This window comes from Blennius ocellaris (assembly GCF_963422515.1).
Source record: "Blennius ocellaris genome assembly, chromosome: 10".
NCBI lineage: Eukaryota > Metazoa > Chordata > Actinopteri > Blenniiformes > Blenniidae > Blennius > Blennius ocellaris.
The window spans coordinates 11,992,716-12,009,432 of record NC_137659.1 but is presented as its reverse complement, the minus strand read 5'-3'; the positions used below and the strand labels follow the sequence as shown (position 1 = coordinate 12,009,432).

At 47.1% G+C, this 16,717-nt stretch overlaps 2 protein-coding genes across 2 annotated transcripts; both read right to left on the bottom strand.

The window, feature by feature from the left end:
• Positions 1-608: 608 nt before the first annotated feature.
• On the bottom strand, positions 609-8,768 carry LOC308135889 (leukocyte cell-derived chemotaxin 1-like). Its single transcript, XM_080504036.1, has 7 exons — positions 8,646-8,768; positions 8,277-8,417; positions 6,497-6,637; positions 5,928-6,041; positions 2,789-2,939; positions 2,270-2,379; positions 609-1,563 (listed from the first exon to the last, which is right to left on the bottom strand). The coding sequence occupies exons 1-7, from the start codon at positions 8,715-8,717 to the stop codon at positions 1,339-1,341; spliced, it is 954 nt and encodes a 317-aa protein (XP_080360162.1). The 5' UTR covers positions 8,718-8,768; the 3' UTR covers positions 609-1,338.
• Positions 8,769-10,569: 1,801 nt separating this feature from the next.
• LOC308135217 (protocadherin-8-like) lies at positions 10,570-13,842 on the bottom strand (the record flags this gene model as incomplete). Its single annotated transcript, XM_080503098.1, has 3 exons — positions 10,570-10,922; positions 11,005-11,233; positions 11,386-13,842. The coding sequence occupies 3 exons, from the start codon at positions 13,840-13,842 to the stop codon at positions 10,570-10,572; spliced, it is 3,039 nt and encodes a 1,012-aa protein (XP_080359224.1).
• Between the last annotated feature and the right edge of the window lie 2,875 nt (positions 13,843-16,717).

Sequence of the window (16,717 nt, the reverse complement as noted above, 5' to 3'; positions counted from 1 at the left end):
TATGCAGCAGCTGTAACTGTGAGGGGGCGTCCTGCCGAGGCAAGAGAGCATTAATATGGATCCGACTGCTAACCGCATCATCAAGCCTCTCACACTGAGTTAAGTGTTAAATTCATCACACATCGTTTCATCTCTCGTGACGATCAAACGCCCATTTGTGGCTCTGGATGGAACCCTTAGCTTCGCAATACTTTTTTTTCCCCCCTTCATACACAAACACTCCTGCACTATTCCTGACACACACACACAAACACACACACACCGCCCCCATCCTTACCCCCTACCCCCGCCCGAGGCGGCTCTGTGACATCAAAAGGAGCTAAGCGCTTTGCATCGTGAGTAAGATCTGGGAGCGTGACGGCTACAGAGTCTTTAGTCTCATTAAAGAGTTCTAGAGCTGCAACTCTCACATTAAAGAACTCTGGAAACTTCTTTCTGCTCTTCCCTTTGGAGGAGCAACCGCATGTGACACTCAAGACTCAAGTGATTTTGACTGAAAGAGAAAGAGCGAAGTGGATCCTGAACTGTGGCATCGTGTATTTACAGACAGAATACAGTCATTTGGCCAATAACAGACGAGAGCGTCGACGCTTTAAAGTTTACTTTAAAAAAAAAAAAAAAGTTTATTCATTGATATTGCACTTTGAGGCTGGAATGTAGATCAAAAAAATACATTACGATGAAAGTTTCTGAGAAGAAGCCCACAGTACATGATTTTGATCAGTTACCCGTGAAGGAAAAAAGGAAGAACAGAGTTTTAAAAAGTCCAAAGTATTTCTCACCAGAGTGATAGAGAGCGGAACAAGCAATAGATGCTATTCAAGCTGACTGTTTTTGAAATGCCCTTCACGTTTATTTACATACAGCAAAGGAAGAATGAAAGAGACTCTAAATACAAGCTTACCTGCTTTTCCTATAAGTATAAAAGTGTCATTTTACAGACTTGATTTCAGTCGAATGGAGCTGTTAGATGCTGCACATCATAGCCCGCTGTATGTTCTCTGACAGCGCCTAGTTCAGATGCTTCTGAATCAGTGGCTGCTATGTTTTTTTAATAAGACATGCAGTGTGCAGCTCAGCCTACCTTTACATGTGAAATCTCGACTGTCCTAGATTCTCCGCCATGTATTCATAATGTGCGGACGTATTTTACAGATGCTCTTTGCTTTTGTACAAATCTGCTCGGACGAGCGGGAGCTTCCAGTAGATGGGAATTGGGAACCGCTATCTCCCTGTCTGAAACTTTTTCTCCCTTTTGGACACGATTCCCTCCCACCCAGGCTTCCTTTTCTACCTCCTGTACTCTTATTATCTTCCAGGTGGGATGGGAAAAGGTCCTTAAACCAATCCCAGGATGCGTGCCACCCACCAGTTGCAGGGCATGATGACCCGACATGCCACCCTGCAGCCCCTGTAGTGGTACGGCCATGGGTGGTAGCCCCCCAGCGGCTCGCAGATCCTCTGGCAGTGAGTGTAGCCGCGGCGGCACTCGGTGCAGCACACTCCCTGGTGGTCCAGCATGGGATCATGGGTCATGGTGTTCTGCTCGCCCTCCAGACCTCTCTACGATGGGAAAAGAGAAGGACTGTCAGACGTGTCCCACTGTACATCTATAGCAGCAGAGAAAGCTCATTTCAAACCAATTAAAAATGGATTTCCGACAGGCTGGATGGGGAGGCGGGGATGTTGTCAGATGTGGGTTTTTGTTGTCAAATATTTTCTTTTTCAACGTAGCACTCGCTGTTTACCCCCCTCTGCAGTTGTCAGCAGTGTGTTTGGGGGGGGGGGGGGGGATGCTTCACTGTGAGGGATGGAAAAGGCGGGAGAGAGGGATTAGAAGAAGTGGGGCCCAGCAGACGGGGTGAGGATGGAGGGCATGGGAGGGGGCGGTGGTGTATATGTATGGGAGCCTGTGTGTGCTTAGCAAGGGGCGAAGAGGCCACCGAGGAGGAGGAGGAGGAGGAGGCGGGGGGGGGGGGGATGTTGTGGAATTATTCATACAGCCTCAATGCTGAAAGGAAAGCTTTGGACAGCCGCACACAAATAAAAACACATGCACACAGAGCACACTCAGATTTGCAGTGACAATCCGGGCACCTCCGCCGTGACCTCGACATCTGCTGCCGCTCTGGCAGCGGTGAGAAACTCTCCTCGGGAAAAGCCTCCTCAGGTAGTCCTCAGATTGGAACGGACAGCTTTAAACCCCATGGCCGGACGTAAACACGAGGAGAAGAGGGAGAAATGCATGAATTTGTTTTGTGTGACTCACCTGATAGGGGTTCTCCGGGTTGAACTCTGCCTCCACATCCTCTTCCTCCTCCCCGGCTCCGGGTGCCTGGCGGCGTTGGCGGAGGATGGCCCTCCTCTTCCTCTGGCCGCCTGCACACATCACACTCTCAGTGTCTGACGGCGGCCCAAATTTAGGAGCCGAGTGGCACTAATGTGGCTCGGCTCCTGATTGCACAGCCGTTTCTCTGGCAGCATTTTGAAGTCCTCAGATGAAGTAGAATAAAATTGTGTTTTGAGAACTCGCGACCTTGCGGCATGCTAAAAATTGTACACTCAGTCACTGTGGAACTTCAAAAGCACTTGTACTATTTTTTATTTTAGCCCCTTTCTTCTCTCTGTAGCTTAAGCAGCTGCGATGTTAAACGGAAATACTTGAGACCATTTGACCCAGATCGTCTTTGTTTTCTTTTCTTCCTTAAACAAAACTCTTTTTACAAACAAAGTGTTCTCGATTTCCTTTTAATGCGCATTTTTAACTCTCTGCCGTGCGACAGCTTACTGGTTGAGTAGGTGGGACGGAGCCAGAAGATTGGAAGGTCTCCACACAAGTCCTTGATCTTGCTGCTGAGGAAGGCGGAGTCTGAGAGGGGCGTGTCAGCCGCCACCCAGATCAGGTCTTCCTCAAACTTGGCCGGCATCACTTCGTCCTCCTTGAGGGAACAAGTTGGTGAGAATGGTACCCAAGCTGACATCGCAAACAACGAAATGTGAGGCCGCTGAAGGCATAACATCACACTTGTTCACGTATCTTGTCCCGAGCGTACTCGTTCAAAGAGCCCACACCGTTTTCATCCTGCTCTTGTCTAATCTGCAGTATTGCTGCGCTGTTAATGCTTTCTATAAGAACATAAAATGAAGTAGTAAAATGGAGGCCCTTGAGGCTTCACTACACAGATTATTTTTGTGCCAACATTTAGCAGAATACACAATGTCAGGTCTCATCAGCATCCGAAGAGAGGGAGAGATTAAATGTCCTAAATGAACAACTTTCTGCAGATGGACTAATGAGGTTTCCAGGAGAGAGGCTGTGTAAACATACATGCTCTGAATCCACAGCCTGCAGGTAAAAGGGGAAGTCTGTGGGGAAGATTTTTTGCCCAGAGGCATTTGTTCCTGAGGGCTGCACTGTACTAGCCACAGCCATGTTTAGGGAATGTTATCCCCCAACCTTTCAGAAATGCTGTAGCAATTTTTTTATTTTTTTTTCCAGCTCAAATGATTCGCTGGAGGGACAAATAAAAGCGGGGGTCCTTCTTCACTGCTCCACTGACAGATAAGAGTTTATCTGACCCACTCTCTCTGCATGGAGATGCATGTTTGTGTGTACCCGTGTGTGTGTGTGTGTGTGTGTGTGTGTGTGTGTGTGTGTGTGTGTGTGTGTGTGTGTGTGTGTGTGTGTGTGTGTGTGTGTGTGTGTGTGTGTGTGTGCGCGCTTATCTAACCCATATTTGCCATCAGTCTAAATTATAGCAAATGACCAGCCTGCAGCAACCATTATAACAACATCTCCATGTCTCCACGCACTCTCTCTCTCTCTCTCTCTCTCTCTCTCTCTCTCTCTCTCTCTCTCTCTCTCTCTCTCTCTCTCTCTCTCTCTCTCTCTCTCTCTCTCTCTCTCTCTCTCTCTCTCTCTCTCTCTCTCTCTCTCTCTCTCTCACACACACACACACACACATAGTGGTACAAATGATCGTTTATGAGGCAAAGAGAGGCAATCACACAAACACACACACAAAAGCACAAACGTGAAATAAATGATCGTTTATGAGGCAGACAGAGGCAATAAGAGCAGCCCTGCGTGATAATTAATTGTGTTCTCGTGTGTGTGTGTGCGTGTGTGCGTGCGTGCGTGTGTGTGTGTGCGTGCGTGCGTGCGTGCGTGCGTGCGTGCGTGCGTGTGTTCACGAGAGCAATTCTGGTGATGTGGATTTATGTGGATGTGAAGCTTACGCAGAACTAAATGATTTTAATTATCAGGCAGCCCCAATTGAGCAATCACAAGCTGTGGCGTTGGTGTGTTTTGCGGCAACTCTCCACACACATTTACTGCATACTGAGTGTACGTATGAACTGTGTATTATTTTTAATCTAATAGACTTTATCAAGCTGTTACACGATGGGAAGTCACACAAAAAAAAGAACACGTTTGTGTTCTTGGTAGGTCATTTGTGTGGACGCTGCAGCTTGCATTCACATTCAGTGAAAGGTGTTACCAAAGCATTGATACAACTTTGACAAGAAATTTGTCAGAAGAGGTTTGAATATGGTAATTTACAGCTTGAATTGGCTGCTTAAATATGCATTATTGCCCTATAAGCCTGTACAAAAGGCAATTATTTAAGACCAATCTTTGGTTTGTCAGGTTGAAAATCTCCATTCACCTCTTGAAAAACGTCTTTGGGTTTCTTTTTTATTACAAATTAAAGAACATGCAGCTCTCTTTAAAGAACCAAAGTGAGCAATTCCTGAATAATTGAAGAGCTGGATGACTTTACTCACTGCAATCACAACAGTTACTTGAGCTAAATATGAACAACAGTCTGCTGACATGCTCACAGGGACGATGCTTGTCAGCTGATGTGCAGCCAGCATAATGATAGTTTTGCGTGTTGACGTGCCAACATTGACTAATTTGCATAAAATGTGCGGTAGGCTAACGGGAACATCATTAGTTTTACAGATATCTGACCAAAGTATTCATCAAATTAAAAATTAAACTTGATGGTGCTCAGAGAAAAGGCAAAGGCTTTCAGCAGGCGATGATTAAACCTCAGACATTCTCAAACTCCTTTCATTAAAATTTAAATCTATATCCAGAGACACACAATCTTATAATGCCTCGCACTAGGTTAGATATAATTCTTTACCTTTGCCTTCATTCACATTGGCTTAATCATTCAACCTTTGAGTTCACCTGAGGGTCGCTGATAATTCAATGTGCCTGCCTGGCCAAGGATTTTAAACTCACTCACTACAAAGAATAAAAACACGCCCACAGCAGAACGTGTATGAATTCGCTCTCCCTTGCAGTTACTGAAGTTTGTGACATATCAAACTGTATTTGTCTTCATTTGCATGAGGCTAATTGCTTATTTGTTTCATGATCTGTCATCGAGAAGATAAGAAAAAGACATTTATTGCAACATTAAAACACTGGAGACAGTGCTTAAAGGAACCTCGATGTGATTAAAACTGATTTCATGATGTGCCCATGTCACATTTTTGTGCTGCTTTCTCGCAGTTTCTAAGATTTCACTCCAGATAAGAGAGAAAAGCCAGAGAATGTTCACATGCGGCACATATCGATTCACCGGGTCATCATAAAGGTCTGACCTTAATCTCTCAAGGCAATTCATCCCATGAAGCTTTGAACTCTCTACAGGCAGACATTTTTCAATGAAAAGTCCTGTCACTTGTTTATGAAGGAACTTTTTTTTTTTTAGAACTTATAGCAGCGCTAACTGATATAGCTGGTTCTGCTGAAATCCTATAAATCTAATGACATAAGTGTATTTCTATCACAACACGTAAACCTGCTTTTTATGTCGTGCAGTGGAAAAGAACTCACTCTAAAAACATGCAGTCGTCATAGAGATGCGATACTTCTAAGGAATTTGAAACAAACCAAATCAACCGACCAGGTCGAAGGTCAGCGAGTCCTTGTTGAGAGCCTCCACGTCTGGCAGCCGAGCTTTCACCTGGGTCTTAATGTAACATTTCTCTCCTCCTGAAAACCGGATCCCAGTGATCCCCTGGAAAAATTAATTTGGAAGGTTAGCATGCACCAAGATATTAAAATGTATTATTTCTGATCTGGGTCAAATCTTAAGGTAGGTAGGTCTGCATTTTTGCACTATTCTAGATAAAAGAATAATACAGTCATGGGGACACAGTGATTAAAGGTCAGAATTTTAATAGTTAAAAGGCTAAAACTGCTGCTTCACTAGTCTGATTGGCCTGATTGGGGCACTTTAATTAAAGGTCAAAAACCACCAGTCTGAATGTAATGAAAATTGGAGGGACAATGCATCTCGACACTGATTGCCCTTAAGGGGATAACATGTCTACTTGCTCTTAATTTCTCCGCTGCAGTAATGAGCCGGTCTCCCCACAAGAGTCTTTAAACCTTCAACCAATCTGATTGATTTCCTCTCCAACACTCTGAACAGCCTCCTGATATTTTTCGATTACTTTCGATCCAACTCACAATCTCAAAGTCGTGGACCTCCACGGCCTCGTCGGCCCCGCTGCCGGTGCTGAACCTCTCCATGTTATTGGCCGTGTCGATCTCCATCGAACCCTCCTCCACTTTGCCATTGATGCTCATGCTGTAGTGGACATTGTAGACCTGAACACACACACACACACACACACACACACACACACACACACACACACACACACACATACACACACACACTCACGCTTTCAGACTGGCATGTAAGGTATGACAGTCCTGAGAGTCCCCCCCCCCCTCCTCCTCCTCCTCCGCTCCTCTTTCATTCTCACCCTCCTCTTCCAATCGTACCCCGTGACTTTCACTGACAAGTACAACCTGTCTTTTCTCAAATACTCTTTCAGACACACACATTCAATCAAACTTGGTCCGAAGAATACCATCCTTACAGCTCCCAGTGATGTCATTACAAGTCTACAGAGCCTTTCCGTCATGTCTTAATAACATTTTCTGGCTCCTTATTGGAAAAACACGCTCGGAAAAGGCTACATTTTGCCTCTCATTTCTTTCACCTCTTGCCCCCGGAGCATCCGCTGGACCAAAGAACTCCCCCGTTCCAGCCCACCTCACCCCTTCCCTCTCCACCCCGCCCGGATCCTCCAACACACAACGCCTCTATTCACCAGGCTCTGCCTCAGACTGTACCATGGAAATTGAGTGTTTAATTTACATTTTACTGTTTGCCTATGCTGCAAGAAACGATCCATCTTGGAAGAAGAAGGAGAGAAAAAAACTGCTTTAGCGAACTGAGACTTTTCATTTAAGGAAGTTTTAGAAATCTCCCACTGACAACTCGATTTTCCTTATTTCCATTTCAAGATATCTCATTCCAACTGCCTCTCCAATTAATTAAATGACATATTTAACGCTGTTTTCTTCATTGGTAGTGCTTCTTATTTTAGAGAGGTCAAGTGAAACAGCGCTGGAACAAATGCAATAATCTTGCAGTACTAATTAGATTTTTAGATTGAACATCCTAAGGGACTGTGGAGCGCTGTTTTGAATCTTACATGTTATTTTATGTACAAGAATCCCCCTACAAAAGGTTGTGTCAACATTTCTAATCCTCTTGACTCAAAATGTGGCAATGATACAACTGTTGGTCAACATGCATTATTCATATACTTCAACCACTTAAGTGTTCAACAGAGACATGGTCCCTTTAAGAACTGGGTATGATGAAAATATATAAATAAAGTAGTTTTGTCATTAATCTATTGCTTGCATGCAATTACTCTATGCCCTTGTAGAATCTAATGCAATATAGTACAACAGCTCTGTGCCGAATTCTGCTTCTACAAAGGTAATAATGTTCAGAGAGCTTTCAATTTAACTTAAATGTGTGTTCATTTTAAAGGTTGCTGTTTGCACGGCTCTTCAGCTAAGTTTTATTATATTGATAGATGGTTCTAAATCCTCTGCTCCTCTCATGCATGTTAACGTGGTGGCCAAATACCAGAAACACTTTACAACAAAGGTTATGAAACATTTGACTTTAAAATACAGAATTAAAAATTCTCTGATGATCTCAAGCAAAATAAAACTTAACATTAATGGGATTAAAAGCAGAATTTATACTGTGTAAGTGGCAGATGAGTCCAGTTTGGTGCATTCCCAAACTGCTTTTGAGTTGACTTCTGTTGCACTCGAACAGTCTCACACATTCCCTTATTAATGCTCAATTGTTGCCAGATGCACTGCGAACCAGACAATCACAGGCATATGAGAAATTATTAAAAGTCACTCTCACGTGTTTTTCATTGTTGTTCCAAAAGTAGAAGGCTCCCACTGCTCCCAGGAGAAGCAACAGGGCTCCAGCGATGAGCACAGCAATCCCGGCCTTCAGGAGCCGGCCGGTGGCAGTAGGCTTGACCGCCACAGCCGAGTAGGCCTACGGTAAGACGACACACAAAGAGATCCCTTCTCTGAACAAATATCTTCAACACGAACAACTGTCGGCAGCCCATTTTGTCTATGAGTTGATCTGTGGGTGGCTCTCTTCTGCTCAGCTTCTTAAAAGTCCACTCAGGGACTGAGTGTGGGCTTTTGACTGGCCCCTACAGATACAGCGATGTCAAACCTTTAGTCTGGGTGACTCAAGTGGCCTGAAGAGACTCACCGGAGGCATGAACTGATGCAGGTCCTCTGGTCCCGCCGAGGCGATCGGTACTTTCTCTGAGCTCCCGGACATGTCTGTATAGCTAAACACCTGAGGAAACCCCAGTCAGTCCACCGAAATCTTCTAACTACCCCCCCCCCCCCCACCCCCCCTCTCTCTCCCCCCCCTCTCTCTCTCTCTCTCTCTGAGGGGAACAGCCCATTCCACGCCCATCTATTTTTTTTTTTTTTGCACCACCCAACTAAGGTTTGACTTCTTCAGATTTTGTGGCTTTGAATAAAGAGTGACATTAACTATACGCCACATTATGAGCCATGTTGAGTCAGACATTTTATTCTTTCTGCCAATAATCTGAAAGTTTCTTCGTTCAAGATCATATACTTGCATGAGTTTGATTCCTGCTGTGATCTTCATCATTTCACACCGTTATGATTTATTGCCACCTTGGATCTATTGAGGAATTAAAAAGAGGAGGGAGGGAGGGAGGGTAAGATTGTCTCCTCACATTACCTTTGCACACCTCCCTTCCCTTGCGCCCTCCCTCTGTATTTCTCAAAGCCTCCACAGACTGCTACAGGTCAGAGGTGACTCTGACGGAATGTCGCATGTTTTTTTCTTTTTTTCTTTCCACCTCAGAGACCGCATATTTACACGGCAGTGTGTAATAGCTCCAGCTTGTTGAACAGACTTAGACAGCGTTTCCCCGACATCTCCTGTATCCTCGTCCAGAACAGTCTTTGCCGTTATTAAAAAATGCCCTGAATCCATGAATGATAATGACGGGATTACGTAAGGGACGCACGGTGCGCATTTGGCAGATCGACAAAAAACATCCCGACAGGATAACAGGAAGATTTTCTCACAAGGACTTCACGTCCTCTGACAAAAAGCACACGTGCAATAGGATGCCAATGTGCCCAGTCAAACTTATGCCGATTCTCCTTAAAAAAAACACAAAAAAAAACAATGAAACGATATAAATTCGTATTTGTGCTTATGTATGCTTCTGCTATGCGCACATAGTTTTTTTTTTTTAATGATTAATCAAATGAAACCCTGAGCATATGTTAAATTCCTGCATTAAAGCCGTTGTCATATGCAAATATATGCAGTTATTAAGTGCATAAACATGAAAAGAATAAGTTTGAAGGTTTCTGCCTGATATGCATGAAGTGGTGGAGTGATTTGCTCAAAAACCTTGGCGTCTACTCTGGCATCTCACCAGCAAAATCGTATCCGCGGAGAAGGGAGAGAAAAAAAACCTCAACTGACCTTCTTCTGTGGGCTGCAAGGACAGACGCTCACAACTGCATTAACAGCGACGCCTGTTGGCTTTTACTGGAGACTGATACTCCCGCAAGGACACCAACATTTCTCTTTATTAACAGACACTTGAGTCCCATGTTCAGAACAGTATTTCAAAGTTTATTTTCTTTTTGAATATTGTGAATAATAATTACAAAAAAATTCTGTACAATAATTATTATTGCATTCAGATAATTTCATACATCGTTATCAACTTGATACATTGTGGGTCACCAGCCCTCATACTGCAGTTTCTGGGGGCCATTTTAAATAGTAAGCATGCTTTAAAGATCAATATCTACAATTTGTATGTACACATATTTGCTTTATCTTTACTTTTATAGAAAAATAAAATCTCTGTATGTACAAATCTTGCATATAATACATTTCATGTCCGACAAAATGTCCCAAAGTGATTGAATGGACCTCAAATGTGCTGTTAACACTGAAACAAAAACACAGGAACATTAAGATATAAACTTCTGTGCACATCTCTCCACAACAAATAACTTGAAATAGTTACATTATTCTCATTGTCCATGAATCATAAATTAAAAATCTGAATACACTATACATTTCTTTTAGAATGAGCTCAGGTGCGTGTGTGCACTTGTGTCTTCTAGACGTCATTGTTTGGACAGTGTGTTGGAGTGGGGGTGTAAACAGGGATGGTTATGTCACTGATTTCCTGGACCCTCACAGGTCGTGGTGGGGTGACCAGAACATAGTCGTACTCTCTGTGCAGCACCTTCTCATACACGCTCTGCAGCCCCACGGTTTTTGGGATTTGGGCCTGGTAGTAATTGTCTCTGCGGTTGGGGTCCCGGGGCAGCGATGCAGTCTTGGGCAGGCTGCTGAAGGAGGAGAGGGTCGGGGCCGGAGAGGGGGCCGCGTTTGCTCGGACTGCTGAGGGGCTCCAGCAACGATCTGAGTGACCCAGAACTTTACACTCACTGGTGCAAGCCCACAGAGCTGAAAGGATGAGAAACAAGTTAGAACAAAGCATGTACCTGTAACAACTAACAGACAGGATCTTATTTTGTTTTATACTGACCATTTTGGTTGGCCATAGGAGGCACAACTACTGCTCCATCTTTCTTCAGGCCGGTGTCCCCACTGACATCACTGTCACTATCATTGAAGTCACTGTCTCCCTTGCCACTGTCTTTGCCACTAAAGGCAGGGTCTCTGGCTGAGATGGTGGTGTAGGAGTTGCCCTTCCAGATGGTGATGGGCCTTACAGCCTCTTTCCCATTCCCATAGCCAGGCAGAGTGGAGTAGCCCTGCAGGGAGAGAGAAAAAGAAAGTTAGTGTCTGCTCTCATCAACACACTGCACATTCCTCATTGCTTCGAGTCAACCTGCACATCCCCCCACCCACCCCCCACCCCCTCCCTCCCTCCTGCACATCACAGAGTTCCAGAAGTGCATCTCACCTCATGCTTGGCCCCTCGAGGCTTGCTGTTGTTGTCTGAGTCATACACGCAGGGCACCTCGCTCCCGTCCTCTGAGGCAGAGCACATGTCGCTGCCCCCGGGGTGAGTGGAGGTGAACCCGCCGGGCTGGCTGCTGTATGACTGTCCGTCAAAGGCCGCCTCGGCCCCGGTGCCGTGGAGGGGCAGGAGCGGGTTGTCCACCACGTGGGTCCTCCCTCGCTCCAGCGTGCCCTTCTCCCCATAAGAGTCGCTGTCCTCTCCGCTCTTGTCCCGCTTGCGCCGGTTGCAGGTGGTGGCGATGAGGATGATGGCGAGCAGCAGGAGGGTGCAGCTCCCCGCGAGCACAACGATAATCACCACGGACAGGTCCCACTGCGCGTGCACCTCGTCCCCGCCCCCCGGCTGGTACAGTGTCCGGTCGCTCGGCGGGGCGCCCGCGATGATGAGGAAGTGGAGCGCGGCGGTGGAGGTGAGCGCGGGCCGCCCGCTGTCGCTCACCGTCACGGTCACGCTCAGCGTCTCGTCCACGTCGTGGCTCAGCACCTGGTTGAGGTAGATCTCTCCCGTGGCTTTGTTCACGGAGAACACGGAAGGTTCGCCCGTGGCGAGACCGAAGGACAACTCCGAGTTCACGCCCTCGTCCGCGTCCCGCGCCTCCACCCGGGTGATGACGTACCCGGCCGGTGCGTCCCGGGGCAGGAGCACTTCGGCGGAGCCGTTGTTGAGAGCCGGCTGCGTGATGATCGGTGCGTTGTCATTCTGGTCCACGATCCTCACATAGACGTTGGCGCTGCCGGACAGCGGCGGGGAGCCGCTGTCGCTGGCCGTGATGCGGAGATCCAGCTGCTTCATCACTTCATAGTTGAAGCTCCGGAGCGCGTAAAGCGACCCGCTGGCGGGGTCCAGGGACACGAAGGTGGAGATGGGGGAGCCCATGAAATAAGTGTCAGCTAGTTTGTAGCTGACCTTCCCGTTTGACCCCATGTCCAAGTCCCGCGCCACCACAGTGGTGATGTAGGCGCCCGGCGCGTTATTCTCCACCACGGCCACTTCATACACAGGTTTACTGAACACGGGCGCGTTATCGTTCTCGTCCGTCAGCCGGATGGTGTACTGAGTGATGGTTCTGAAGGGCGGGGAGCCCAGATCCTCAGCCACCACTGTCAGGTTGTACTCAGGGATCTTCTCCCGGTCTAAAGGATTCGTACTCACAATCATGAAGCTGTCCTCGTACGCCTGCTGCAGTCTGAAGTGGTCGTGTCCGTACAGCGTGCAGTGCACCTGCCCGTTTGCGCCGGAGTCTCTGTCCGAGGTGCTGACCAGCGCCACAAAACTCTCTCTCGCCGCTGCTTCAGTGATGTACGCTATGCCCGCCGTGATCGAGGTCATTGGTGTGATTGAAATCTCCGGTGCGTTGTCGTTCACGTCCTGCACCTGCACAACGATTTTGCAGATGGCCGGACTCGGGTTCGGACCCAAGTCGGTGGCCTGGACGTCAAACTCGTACGTGTTCTTACTTTCAAAGTCAACTGGACTCTCCAAAGTGAGCCTCCCGGTTTTTCTGTCCACTCTGAACAGCTGCCTTATTTCATTGGGCACCTGGGGACCGAACCCGTACACCACCTCACCGTTGAGTCCCTCGTCCGGGTCCTCAGCGTTGAGGTCCAGTAGGAGCGAGCCCACCGGTGCGTCCTCGGGCAGGTCCACGGAAAAGCTGTTCCGGTCAAACACCGGGCTGTTATCATTGTAGTCTTTCACCTTGATGTTGATGCGCGTTGTTCCTGTGCGGGACGGGTTGCCGCCGTCCATGGCGACGAGCTCCAGCGCGTAAGAACCCTGCGTCTCTCGGTCCAACTCCTTCATAAGTACCAGCTCCGCATATTTAACCCCGTCGGCCCTGCTCAGCACGTCTATTGAAAAGTGGCTGTTGACGGAGATCTGGTAGCTTTGGATGTAGTTTGCGCCAACATCCTCGTCCACGGCAAAGTCCAGAGGTATCCGTGTGCCCACTGCTGTGTTCTCGGAGATCTCCAGACTCGACTCTTTTCGGGGGAACTCGGGGGAGTTGTCGTTGATGTCCTTGACCTCCACCTCGACGTGGATGAGTTTGAACTGCTCTTTGGAGAAGCTGACCACGTCGAAGGCGATGAGGCAGTGCAGGGTGTGTTTGCAGATCCGCTCTCTGTCTATTCTCTCCCCGATGGTCAGCTGCCCGTCGCTCTCCCTCAGACGGATAAAAGACGAGTTGAACTGTTTCATCATCCTGAAATTGTTCCTGGAAGTCCCCGATGAAGAGGGACTGGAGGAGATGTCCTTGGCTAAGTTTCCAATCACTGTCCCCGGTGCGTCTTCCTCAAATGTCTGATATTTCACCGTCTTTCCCTGTGTGGCAGCAACCAGGCTTGTCAAAGAGACGCACAGTAGCACCCAGAGCCCGTTCCACCCTGTTTTTCCCATCTTAACGCCTTCACTCCAAACAATGTTCAATTCAGCAAACTGTCCTCAGTGAGTCCACTTTACAGTTTCAATGAGACGCACCAGAAGAAAAAAAGAAGCTTTTTTTGCCCTCTTGTCAACTCTCCGCGGATTTTCTTTAAATTTAAACCCAGTAATAAATATTCCATATGTCTTTCAATGCGCACTCAGGATGCGCTCCGCTCTCTTTCTCCCTCTCGACTGGAGGTGTGCTGCTCTCAGCGCAAGAGGGCTGCAGTGTCTGCGGGAGGGTTTATACGGCGAGGCATGCAAATGAGCCGCGCTGTGACCAATCCGGGCTTTGAGATGGGGGGAAAAAAAAGGGGACTTCTGAAAGACCTCTAAACCCTGTTTAGAGATTCCTGGACTGTGCGGCGAAAGTTGGCGCTCAATATATGGGTTAAAGGCAGAGCTTGCTTTAATACAGCAATAGTTTCCGTTGCTTGTTTGTGTTTCTCGGGCTCTTAAATGAGTCTGCGCACCGACACGTAAGGGGGGAGCACAGAGATGCGCAGTGTCCCTGAGCTAGAGGACAAAGCATTTGAATAGGAATGTCTGTTCATGATGCGTTACCTCTATAAGCGCTCTTTCAGCATAAAGAGATTTATGCTTGAACACTATTCTGTTGGATCCCCAAGCACGTGTCCGCGTGTAACCCCGTGAGTTAAAGCAGCCAAGGCATCCTGAGTTGTCCTAGTGACCTCGCCACCTCTGCTGTGAGACATATATGAACGGTTTGTCCTTTTCCACAGCCCGAGGACGCCCTGATCGACTCAGACAGATAAGATTTCACGTTTTCATCTCATAATGCTGAGGCAGCTGAACAAGATGCGCAGAAGAATGTGGTGTAACTGGTGGCAATGGCATCATTTTAAGTCCTCATTCTATTCTCATTGATAATTTCAATAAATTCGCTCTGACTTTATTTCATTCATCCCCCCAGTGAGTTGTAATCCAGTAATTGTTTGCCTATCAGATCATATCTGAGGGAAGAAAAGGGAACAATATCCACTTAAACATTGATTTTATTCTAATTCTGTCTCAGCTCAGATCGGCTCACGAGATGTCTCGAGAGCCAGAGAGTTTTTTTCCCCTTCTTTTTCTAAATTAAAGCCAGTGTAACGGCCCAGTTTAACATGTTCCTCTCCGTGGCCTCGGCTGCCAGAACAGACAGAACAGGCGCAGGTGAAGAAGAGACACACACACACACACACACATTGGCAGCCCCTCCAGCACTCACACAACCTTCCACAAACCCGTCACAAATGGGATTTGGCTGTAAACGCAGGAGGGATTTATCAGGATTTCAATAGTGAGATTATATCAAAGGTCCATGAAGCCCTCGTTAGTAGTGGCGGGATAATGGCATGGCAGGGCCTCCCTTTGCAGCCGTCCATGCCGGCATTGTGGCCCCTGAGCCGGTCTGTGGGGACCCTCACCCCTGCTGCCTGTGCGCAGCCCTTTGCCTAACTGCGGCATAATGAGGCAAAGCCACATGTAGCCTTTGTAGCCCCCACCCTCATCCCCACCCACCCACCCAGACCTGCCCTCGCCCCGGCCACGACGCCTTTCATTACGGAGAGATGGGAGATGAATTGCTCCGGACATCAGGGTCCCTCCTATTAAAATACATTTAGAAAGCGAGACAGAAAGAGGCAGAGAGAGAGAGAGAGAGAGAGAGAGAGAGAGAGAGAGAGAAGAAAAACCCGGGCTCCGTCACGGCTCCTGAAGAGATTTTCTTATTCTTTCCACTGGACCCCCTCCTCCTCTCATTCTCACACGCACGCTCCCAGCTTTTTCAGGGGCAACTCTTGCCTCTCAGTAGAAGCTAATATCAGTTGACATGTTCTATAAAGAGCCCATCTGCCACAGAAAGTCAAATAGAAGACACCTGAATGGACAACATCTAGTCAAAGTGGCTTGCATAGTTAGACACAGTCAGGCCTGTCCTGAACGATAAGCGGAAATAACCCGGATATTGATTTAGGACGTCACTGAAAAACGTTCAGTCCCCAAAGTTGTTTTTTCCCCCCACAGATGTCATAATAACTCTCCTTTATGACAAACTACTGATATACAGCACCACCCAATGTGTACAGTGACTAGTTATTCCCCAGATAATTATAGAATAACACCATTTTGGCCATTCTGAATGAAAAGAAAACTACTATGGTACCAAATAACTTGTGTTTTCCAATTAAGTGAGAACCCCAATGATCTGATCCCTTTTGTCAACAATTTAGAAAATGACGTGCGTTGGGTTGCCAGGTTGGATAGTTGGAAAATATTGACACTCAAATTAATTTCCATACCTGTTCAGCCTGATATGTCAGGGTGGCTATACTTTCGCCAACTGGCGTTTTAACAGCTAAACGTCCTCGCGCAAAGTATTCTGACGAGTTTACAGCAGCAAGATCAAGTCAAAAGATTTTCCCACCATGCAGCCTTGTGGAAACTCAATTCCGTTCAGGTTGAAGGAGGTGTTTTTATTTGAAATCACATGAGCACTTTTTGCCTGCACAATACCTGCACGTGCATCGGAGAGAGGGAGATGTTCAAGGACAAAACAAAAGAAAAAAATGTTAGACAGGATTCTTACAGGACCCCCTCAACCAGGCAAAGCTGTCGTTTCAAGGAACTCCCCCCCCCCCCCCCCCCCCCCCCCAAAAAAAAAAGTCTCTCACGTGATCACAGTGTCAATCTCGCCCGTCTGCACGCGAGTTCAACAAAAGCAGAATTAGAGAGAGTCTCCAAAATCCTCTCCATTCTTCACGGGACATATTAGCATTTTCTTTAACATATATAAATATATCTTTAGAGAACAACCCCCTCCTCGTCTTTATACGCCTTTCTTTCT

What these genes read in the sequence shown, in the direction of transcription:
- LOC308135889 (XM_080504036.1), bottom strand. Translation starts at nt 8,717, where the DNA reads ATGTCCGGGAGCTCAGAGAAAGTACCGATCGCCTCGGCGGGACCAGAG. An exon ending in GGAACAACAATGAAAAACAC is followed by an intron (nt 6,638 to 8,276) that starts GTGAGAGTGACT and finishes GTGTGTGTTCAG; the next exon opens with GTCTACAATGTCCACTACAG. An exon ending in ACCCGGAGAACCCCTATCAG is followed by an intron (nt 1,564 to 2,269) that starts GTGAGTCACACA and finishes TTCCCATCGTAG; the next exon opens with AGAGGTCTGGAGGGCGAGCA.